The sequence below is a fragment of the Amblyraja radiata genome, chromosome 30, assembly GCF_010909765.2.
Source record: "Amblyraja radiata isolate CabotCenter1 chromosome 30, sAmbRad1.1.pri, whole genome shotgun sequence".
Classification (NCBI taxonomy): domain Eukaryota; kingdom Metazoa; phylum Chordata; class Chondrichthyes; order Rajiformes; family Rajidae; genus Amblyraja; species Amblyraja radiata.
Window position 1 is genome coordinate 23,956,407 of NC_045985.1, and position 11,025 is coordinate 23,967,431.

The 11,025-nt window shown below is 45.2% G+C and overlaps 1 protein-coding gene across 1 annotated transcript in view; it reads right to left on the reverse strand.

The window, feature by feature from the left end:
• The window catches only part of LOC116990197 (hemicentin-2-like), a 33,778-nt gene extending 24,477 nt beyond the window's left edge, over window positions 1-9,301 (reverse strand). Inside the window, exons 1-2 of the mRNA XM_033047745.1 lie at window positions 9,149-9,301; window positions 1,052-1,354 (exon numbers count right to left, since the gene is read on the reverse strand). Coding sequence (XP_032903636.1) covers window positions 1,052-1,354; window positions 9,149-9,227 — 382 coding nt within the window. The 5' untranslated portion in view covers window positions 9,228-9,301. The remainder of the gene's footprint in view (window positions 1-1,051; window positions 1,355-9,148) is intronic.
• Window positions 9,302-11,025: the final 1,724 nt, after the last annotated feature.

The window sequence follows — 11,025 nt, forward strand, 5'->3', positions numbered from 1 at the left end:
GAAAATCAATCGAATTGCTACAGGATTGATAGTAAGAGATGGTGACTAAATATAAGGGCGGCATGGTGACGTACTAGTAGAGTTGCTGCCTTACAGCGCCAGAGACCCGGGTTCGATCCTGACTACAGGTGCTGTCTGTACGGAGTTTGTACGCTCTCCCTGTGACCTGCATGTGTTTTCTTCGAGATCTTCAGTTTCCTCACACACTCCAAAAACATGCAAGTTCATTGGTTTGGTATAAATGTAAATTGTCCCTAGTGAGTGTAGGATAGTGTTAGTGTACGGGATCGCTGGTCGGTGCGGACTCGGTGGGCGGAAGGGCCTGTTTCCGGGGCAGTATCTCTGAACTAAATAATTTGGAAATCACCTTGTCAGCTGCAAAATTTAAATTCACATTATGAAAAGAATGGTGACAATGAAACTAACAGATTTACATAAATATTCACCTGGCTCACGTGCTCTCAGTGAGAGAAGTCTGTTGTGTTTACCAGGCCTGGTCAACCATAACATTACTGAAGCTGATCACCCAGTTCCGATGTAGATTTTCTATTTGTAACATTGACTCAGTCTTTTTTTATCCATGAATATGGGATGGCATGCTGAAAAGTTCATAGTGTTTCCACTCCTTTATTTATGCTATCTCTCTTCCTCTTTAAACAGATCACATCATAAACATTTTATCACTGAGGCAACTCTGGTCTCACCCCCTTAAAAGTATTCCCATTTGTCTGAAGAAGGGTCTCAACCCGAAACGTCACCCATTCCTTCCATCCAGAAATGATGCCTGTCCCGCTGAGATACTCCAGTATTTTGTGTCTACCCTTTGTTCTATTGTTCCCTCCCACCCCCAACCTCTCTTAAACAACTTTGAACTCACAAGCGCTGCAGTGGACGTTGGATCATAATCCCAAGTGAACCGCTCCATAGGATGGCAGGTATATCATAACATTACAGTGCTTGTTCTACCAGGGCAGGCTTCCTTCAAAACTATTCTTGAAACCAACAGCCGCATGTTTTACATTCTTCACCACAAAGAAGTGAAAGGTCTTACCAATGACAAGCAGTTGTATTGTTTTCAAATCTTTGCCATCTACAGTTAAGGTGAAATTTCCCTCATCACTGGCTTTTAGCCCATATATCATCAGCACACCATTAGTAGCATTGAACTGTGTCCGGTTCTTGAACTGTTCACTTGGTTCCATTGTGAAGAGACCTGGGACATGATCCAAAATAACAGTGCTTTCGTCGCTGCCATGAAAAGTCCAAAACATCTCATACTTGCTGGGATCAACCGTGATTTTAGGATCCAGTAAAAATGACGAACCAAGGAAACCAACCACTTCATCCGTTTCTGCTGATTAGAATAACAATAAAACAATCATTTGAACTGTCGAGGCATTAAAACGTTGAAATGCAGCAACAAATGAAACAAATACAACAGTCAAGAACATATTACGAATGGTGAAGGGTCTCGACCCGAAACATCACCTATTCCTTTTATCCAGAGACCCACTGAGTTGTGTCCAACAGTTTGTGCTAATATTATATGAAGTGGCGGCGCTGTGATACAGCTGCGGCTCGCCTGCAGTCTGTCTGTTTTTACTTTTTGTGTTGTTTTTTTTGTCTAGTTTAGTAATTTTTTTGGTTATTAGGTGGTGTTATGTGTGTGGGGGGAGGGTGAAACAGAGCTTTCTGTCTCTCCCTTCGGGGGAATGCGACTTTTTGTCGTATCCCCTTCTCTTCCCCCGTCTGCGCTGAGGCCTAATGGCGGAGCTGGCGGCCTCCAACCTGCGACCGACCTCGAGGGTCCGGAGGTAGAGCCTGCCAGGACTCACCAACGCGAGGCTGGCCGTCTTCGAGCTGTGGCGACGTCCGGGTAGCGGCACGACTCGGCGCTCCGGTGAGGGCGGACGGCGCGGAGCTGAGACACTCCTGTGTGAGTGGCACGGCTACCGGCTGGAAGGCGCTCCCGTGTGAGCAGCCCGGTGCGGGGCTGAGATGCTGCCGTGTGGGCGGACCGGCTCCCGGCTGGAAGGTGCTTCCGTGGGGGCAGCCCGGTGCGGGGCTGAGACGCTGCCTTGTGGGCGGCCCGGTGCGGGGCGGAGACGGTGCTACGGCGGCTGAGACGGCGTTCTGGCGGCGGCGACCTGGATCCGGGGCTCGGCCGCGGGCCAGTGGAGGACAATGTCGGGAGCTCGCAGGTCACAGGCTGGTGCCTGTTTTCCGGAGCACCCGTTGCAACAGCTTCGACCACCCCCGGGCCGCGGAGCTTGAACCGCGGGACTGATGCCATCGCCCGGTGGGGTATCGCCTCGGCGCAGAGGGAGAAGAGGAGGGAAGAGACAGTAACTCTAAGACTTTTGCCTCCATCACAGTGAGGAGGCGTTTGGTGAACTCACTGTGGTGGATGTTAATTTGTGTTTATTGTGTTTTGTTATTATTACATGTATGGCTGCAGGCAACAGCATTTCGTTCAGACCGAAAGGTCTGAATGACAAATAAAGGATTCAATTCAATTCAATTAGGTTATTTAGTTAGTATTCAGGATCTGGCTATATGTAGTTTTCTCTTAATGAAATGGATAAGATCAACTACTTCACCAATTATCTGAGAGAGAACAAATGTTCAGGAAAGTTTAGTGAAAATATACTGTAAATGAGCAATAGTAAGAACCACTCGAGTTCATGCTTTTGTTTATTCATGATTCAGTTGGCCTCGTACAGTTTTTGCTGAATTTAAGCACCTCTGTAAAATCTTCCCATAAACTTCCCTGTACCAGTTTACAAACCTCAACTCCTTCAGTCATCTTCATCAGGGGAATCCCCTCTGCACAGCATTATAACCTTTCAATAGACCCCCGAGTTGGGCACAATACTCCAGCTGCTCCAATCCTTTTTTTGGTTTAAAATCATTTCCTAGCTTTTTATTTTCACATATCAAAAACAGTGTGAAATATTATGCCACAGATCTCCTTTAAATCTCATATTAAACCTCTGCCCTTTAGTTTTAGAGGCCCGTGGCATGGGAAATAAGCACTGGTTATCTATACCTCTCAAAACATTATGAACCTGTATCATGTCACCTCTCAGTTTCCTTCCCTCCGAGGATAAAAAAAAATTAGTTAAGACCAAAGTTGGACCCTTGAAGACTGAAAAAGGTGAATTTATGCGTAAACAGCAGGCCTCTAATACAATTCATAAAATAAGAGATCCTAAAACCAATCAATTATCACATGAGCCAGATGAGATAGAAAGAATATTTGAAGAATACTATAAGAAACTCTATTCTAAACCACCATCAGCTGACGAAAGGACAATGAGAAGTTTTCTTAACTCACTTGATCTGCCATCAATTGGTGAGATACAAAATAATACCATTACGTCACAATTTACGGTTAAGGAGCTGGAAGCTGCAATCAGTAGACTCAAGGCTAGTAAATCGCCAGGCAGCGATGGGTTTCCACCAGAATGGTACAAGGCCTTTAAGAAAGAGCTAACACCTCTGCTCCTGTCTTGCTTTAACTGGACCCTTAAAGAGGGCAGGGCTCCCCCATCATGGAAGGAAGCAATTATTACCATTTTACCCAAGGAAGGCAAAGACAAAGAGCAATGTAAAAATTTCAGGCCAATCTCAATTTTAAATGTAGTCTACAAACTATTTACCTCAATCATTTGCAAAAGACTCGAGACTTTTGTACCAGGTCTGATTAATGAAGACCAAACTGGATTTATTCGGGGGCGTCAAACATAGGATAATATTAGAAGAACCCTCCACATTGTGGATAATGCTCAAAAAAAGGATACAAATATGGTCCTGGTTAGTTTAGATGCAGAAAAAGCCTTTGATAGTGTTAGTTGGGTATTCTTATATGAAGTACTGAGGAGATTTGGTTTCAATGAAGATGCAATTCGGTGTATTAAAACAATATATCAGGAGCCTACAGCTAGGATTAAGGTAAATGGAAACATATCAAAAAGGATCCAGTTAGAGAGGGGCACAAGGCAAGGATGCTGTCATTCTCCTACTCTCTTCGTTTTGTATATCAAACCCTTAGCACAAGCAATAAGGCAGAGAGAAGACCTGCAGGGGGTCAAAATAGGGGGGAAAGAACATATCATTGGTCTTTTCGCTGATGATATCATTATTTTTCTTGAACGACCAGATATATGTCTCCCAAATCTAATGAACCTATTTGAAACATATGGATACTAATCAGGGTATAAATTGAATATAACAAAAACACAAATTTGTTCATTCAATTATTCTCCATCCCAACAAATCAGAGATGCATATAATCAGAAATGGAACTCTAAAACAATGCAGTATCTTGGTGTAACTATAACCAAAACACTTTCCAACTTGTTTGAAACTAATTATAACAAAATTGAAGAAAACATCAAAAAGGATGTTGAGAGGTGGTCGACCCTTCTGACTTCAGTGCCAGAATACAAATGGTAAAAATGAATATCCTACCTAAACTATTATATTTATTCCAATCTCTCCCAATTAATGTTCCCCGAGACAAATTCATAGCCTGGGGTAAAATGATCTCTAGATTCATTTGAAATAGCAAAAAACCAAGAATAAACACTTCAACTGCCGAAAAGCAAGGGTGAAATGGCTTTACCAAATCTGAAGAAATACTTTTATGCAGCTCAACTCAGACCTCTGGCTTGTTGGTGTAGACCTGATTATGAATCTTGATGGAAAGAAATGGAAAGGGAGATACAGGGTTACCAGACCCAGATTTTGGTGGGAGACAAAAATCTGAGAGGGGCTTTGAGACATGCTATGGATCCAATAGTAGCATTTACGTTAGAAATATGGAATGTTATAGTGGAAAATACAAATTAAAAAGAGGGGTTCACGCATTGAAGTGGTTCGCATATGACTCAAACTTTAAGCCAGGGGTGTATGATTCAAAATTCAAAGAATGGGCACAAAAAGGCATAACGGCAATGTATACAGTTTCAGAAAATGGCGAGTTTATGAGCTTCCAAGATTTAAAGTCAAAGTATGGTCTCGAAAACAAAGATTTTTTTAGATACTTGCAATTAAGAGACTACTTTATAAAAGAGATAAGTCCAGAACTAGATGAAACTTCAAATAATGTGATCAAGGTGATTGTGGATGCATACAAACAGAAGGGGTCTCGGGTCATCTCTGCTTTCTACCAAGCTCTGGTGGAAAGCGGGGGAGAATCAACGCTCTACATAAAAACAAAATGGGAAGCAGAATTAAAGATTCAAATAACTGAAGAAGAATGGTATCAAATGTGTGAAACACAATGTTCATCCACAAGCTCACTAGTATGGAGAGAATTTTGCTGGAAGAATCTATCTCGCTTTTTTATAACACCCAAAATAAAAAGCAGACAACTTGCTGTCCAACAACACTGTTGGAGGCTGTGTGGGAGTACGGAGGCAGACCACTCGCATATTTTCTGGAACTGTGTAAAGATAAGGCCATACTGGGAAAATGTTAATGCAGCTGTAAATAATATCTTGGGTTATAAAATCCCAAATACTTGCCCTGTGATGTATCTGGGGCGTATTAAAGATAGTTTAAAAATAGAAGATACATATTTGATTAAAGTTTTGCTTGCAGCAAGTAAGAAGACCATTATCAGGCAGTGGCTTAATGAAAAAAGTCCAAAACAGGAACAGTGGTTAGAAATTGTGCGAGACATCTTTAATATGGAGAAATTGACACATTCCTTGAGAGTCAAGGAGAAGTTATTTGAGAAGATCTGGGAAAAATGGACTGTTTATTTGAGTCATGACACCAATTAGATAAATGCCGAGCTAGATATGGGAAGATTGCGTTATATAGAACTAGATGGTATGTTTGTATGAATGTTGAATTATCTCCAGATAACTAATCAATGTAATGGTTTTTCTTTTTTTAATTTGTAAGTGAACCACACGGTCTTATTCCAATGTTTTTAATTTATTTACTTCTTTCCCCCCCCCCCCCCCCATCTACTTATTTTTTAATTTTGATTGCTGTTTTTCTTACTTTGTTTTATTTATGGTGATGGTGTTGCACTGTTTTGAAAATATCTCTTAAAAATCAATAAAAATTTAAGTGAAAAAAAAAAGATAAAGGTGAATTTAATATGGGGAACAAGGAAATGGCAGATAAGTTGAACAGGTACTTTGGATCTGTCTTCACTAAGGAGGACGCAAACAATCTTCCTGATGTACTCATGGCCAGAGGATCTGCGGTGATGGAGGAACTGAAGGAAATCCACATTAGGCAGGAAATAGTGTTGGGTAGACTGATGGGACTGAAGGCCGATAAATCCTTAGGGCCTGCATCCCAGGGTACTTAAGGAAGTGGCTCTGGATGCATTGGTGATAATTTCCCAATGTTCTATATATTCAGGATCAATTCCTGTGGATTGGAGGGTAGCTAATGTTATCCCAATTTTTAAGAAAGGTGGGAGAGAGGAAACAGGAAATTATAGACCAGTTAGCCTGACATCGGTGGTGGGGAAGATGCTGGAGTCAATTATAAAAGATGAAATAGCCACACATTTGGATAGCAGTAACAGGATCGGTCTGAGTCAGCATGGATTTACGATGGGGAATTCATGCTTGACTAATCTTCTTAAATTTTTTGAGGATGTTATTAGGAAAATGGACAAGGGAGAGCCAGTGGATGTAGTGTACCTGGACTTTCAGAAAGCATTTAGAAGTATGAGAGGGGATCTTATCGAAACATATAAGATTATGAAGGGTTTGGACATGCTAGAGGCAGGAAACATGTCTTATTCTTAGTATTCTTATTACAAATTTATTGTCTCAATTAGAGACAACGAAACGAATTTTCCTTACAGGCAGTATCATAAAAATAAATAAATAATAAATAATAAAACATTAAAAATAAAATTGAATTAAAAAAGAAAAGCACAAACACAGAAAGTCCACGACACAACATAACACAGTGGCACCAAGGTGAGGAAGGCACCATAGTCCAGCCAGCCTCCCCTCCGATCTTCCCAGATGTTCATCCGTGGTCTGGGCCTTCCGAGCACCTGCAGTCGCCGCACCGGGCGGCCCGATGTTCAGGCCCTCACGCCGGGCTGGTGGAACGCCGACGCCGATTCTCGACGGTGAACATCCTCCTCCTCAGCGGCCCGGACCTCCTGGTCAGCCACCTCCCGCAGCCGGAGTCCGCAGCTCCCGAGTCCGCAGCTCCCGAGTCCGCAGCTCCCGAGTCCGCAGGCCGAGCCGGGCGGAGTCGCAGGACCCCGCGTTGTTGATCAGCGCCGCCCGCGTTTGGAGCTCTGCAAACCGCAGCTCCATGATATCGGTGCAGCAGGTCCAGCACTCCGGGCTCCAGACGGCGATCCCCGGTAAATCATCGCCAGCCTCGCGATGTATCAGCGCTGTCCCGCCGCTGCTGGAGCTCTGGTCGATCCCGGCAGGAAAGGCCGCGCCAATCCAGTAGGTAGACCGCTGGGGGGTGAGGACACGACTCGAATAATAGTCGCGTCCTCTCCAGGAAGGATGGTATCCCCCGCACCGTGCCCTCTTCCCCCACATAAAGACATTTAAAAAAACATAAAAAACACACTTTAACATAACTAAAAAAAAAACAAAAAGATACCGTGTGCCCAATGTTGGGGGAATCCAGAACCAGGGGCCACAGTATAAGAATAAGGGGTAAGCCATTTATAACGGAGACGAGGAAACACTTTTTCCCACAGAAGGTTGTGAGTCTGTGGAATTCTCTGCGGCGGAGGCCTCTGGATACTTTCAAGAGGGAGCTAGATAGGGCTCTAGCGAAGTCATAGGATATGGGGAGAAGGCAGGAACGGGGTACTAATTGAGGATAATCAGCCATGATCACATTGAATGGCGGTGCTGGCTCGAAGGGCCGAATGGCCTACTGCACCTATGGTCTGTTGAAAACAGCTCCAACCTACCTAATTTAACCTGATAAATCAAGTCCTCCAATCAAAGTAACATCCTTGTGAATATTTTCTGCAACTTTCTAGATTATCTAGATTTTTTACCTGCAGGGAGAGTGGGAGAAATGGCTCCACACCAGGATAGAGCAGTTTTGTTTGCTGGAATATAGTGCATATTTTCAGAAAGGATACACCAGCTTTAAAGACCAAAAGAGATTAATTAAGCTAATTCCAACATCTGCAGTTCACTGTTGGAATGTGAGGTTTATCCTTTCATCAGTAGATAAAGAAATTGACCTGGACCTATGGCGTTAACCCCAACTTGGGGTTGAGTCGTGCCATCTGCTTCATGGTGTCCTGCCTGCTAGCTCTGACCAGAGAGTTGATGTTCTTTTTGCTGCAGTCTGCTTCAGGCAGTCACTCCATATTTTTGGTGATCTTCCTCTTGGGAGGTTTTCATGGACACGTGCCGCAGGAAGAGATAGACTGGTTAGTATAATCAGGGGTTAAAACCCTGGTAGGTACACAAAATTGCTGGGGAAACTCAGCGGGCGCAGCAGCATCTATGAAGCGAAGGAAATAGGCGACGTTTCGGGCCGAAACCCTTCTTCAGACTGATGGGGGGGGGGGGGGGGGGGGGGGAGAGAAAGAGGGAAAGGGGGAGGAGGAGGATGAGGAGCCCGAGGGCGGGCGGATGGGAGGGAGGGAGGAGACAGCTGGAGGGTTAAGGACGGGGAGGAGACAGCAAGGGCTAGCAAAATTGGGAGAATTCAATGGTAATGCCATCGGGAAGTAAGGTCCCCAGACCTTGGTCCGGGCCCAGACCTGGTGCTGTGTTGGCTTTTCATCATTTTTTCACTTTTCACGGCAGCAGCAACGGCCAACGGCCGCTCCACGTGACCAATAAACCCGAGCGCAGCCGCTCGGCTCAGTGCGGGCGCGTCACGTCACCACCCCCCCCCCCCCCCCCGCGACACGTGACCATCAGACCCTCCTCGCTCGGCCATCTCCGGACCCGTCACGTGACGAGGGGACAACAACCTCCCGCCTCCTCTCCTTCGGCGCCATTCCGTCCAAAGATCTTTGATTCCGTCGGTCAGGCGACCGGCCGGCGGTCGGGAGAGTCGGGGCTCTGTCCGTTTCTGACGGGAGGGGGGAGGGAAAGCAAATAATAACCCCTCTTTTGAAGCTGGTCCCCGTTTCCCGCCCTGAACTAAACTGTCCCCTTACCTTCCGCGTCCAGCGCGAACAGTGAAAGCAGCAACAGCAGCAGCAGCAGCAGCAGCAGGAGACGGGCGACACACAACATGTCCGGGCGGGAGCCCAGGCGACCAGTGCGGGCTCTTGAGGATCGAGGTGAACGGGGAGAATCTCCACGGGGACTCGATGACCCCCAGCCGGGACCGACAGCAGCGGCAAACAACAGGCGTTGGGGATTCCCGACTAATTGTGAAACCGAAAGCAAGGTGTGAATTCACTCTAAAATGAGGAAGTGGACAGTGCAAAGCCGACACACATAATTAACTGTTGCAGAGAGAACAAATACATTAAACGAATAAAATTATTCAGTGATTGAACAGGCTAGATACAGGAAACATGTTCCCCATGTTGGGGGTCCAGAACCAGTGGTCACAGTTTAAGTATAAGGACGTCATTTATTGCTGAGATGAGGAAAAAACTTTTCACCCAGAGTTGTGAATCTGGAATTCTCTGCCACAGACGGCAGAGGAGGCCAATACTGAATATTCTCAATAAAAAGTTAGATTTAGCTCTTGTGGCTAAGGGCCCCATTCCTAAATATCAGTCATTGTGAGTGATGAAGGGTCCCGAACCCAAACATCATCTATCCGTAGTCTCCAAAGATGCTGCCTGATCTGCTGAGTTACTCCAGTGTTTTGTGTCCATCTCCACAGATGCAGCCTGATCATGTTCTTCACAGATGCTGTTTGATCTGAGTTACTCCAGTATTTTGTGGCCTATGGAGAAGACCACCATCTATAGTTCCTTGTTTCTACCCCGTATATTGTCGGTCATTGGACTCGAATGTTGCTCTCTCACCACTTAATGCCTTTAATATCCAGAAATCCCACAAAGTCTATTGCAATAATGGTACAGTATGTTATTTGGAACTTACCGAGGTACAGTGAGATACATTTTTGTATTCAGAGATACAGCACAGAAACAGGCCGCACCAACCAGTGATCCCCACAAACATTTTCCGGCACACATAAGGGACAATTTACCATTATACCAAGCCAATTAATCTACAAATCTGTACGTCGTTGGAGTGTGGGAGGTAGCCAGAGCACACGGAGAAAATCCATACAGGTCATGGGGACAACGTACAAACATCATACTACAGACAGCATCCGTAGTAAGGATCAATCCCTGGTCTGACACTGTACGGCAGCAACTCAACCGCTGCAGTCGTACCATCCTGTCAGACTACTAACCCTTTGCCCATCTTTAAATCATATCATCATTGTTATTATCTGCCTATTTCATCACTCTGTGGTGCCTTTCTCCCTCTCTATTTCTTCCTTCTTCCTCCCCCCTCTTCGGTGAGGGAAGCAGGCCGGTGATGGGACAAAACGCCGCTCGGAGACTGTGTCTGATTGGCCGCCAAGTGACCAGCGCATTATGTGATCGGAGATAATGCCCATGGAGACAGCGGCTGATTGGACAGGAGGAGACTGATTTGTTGATTGGACGGGAATTTTAAGGGAAGCTGGTCGGTGATTGGACGCAACCCCCTTAGAGACAGCGTTTGATTGGCCGCCAAATAATCGGGCACAAAAAACTGACAAATAGGAAAACAATAAAATGGGAAGAATATCATGCCTGATCTGCAGCAAAGATACTAGTATCCACTCTAGTGTCTTTGATCTACAGTTCCTTCCTATTGAAGAACCCTGGCACGAAACATCTCCTAATGCGGAACTTGTTGAGGGGCTTTAGCTGCGGGAGGTCGTTCGAGTCACATCGGAGATTCTAGAGGCCCATGGCTTCAGAGAGCGGTGGGGCTGAGGGTGGTGGGTGGCAGACTGTAGGTAAGGAAAGGGGGGGCTCTAAGAGAGAGGCATCGAGCGAAAGACCCGAAATGTCAG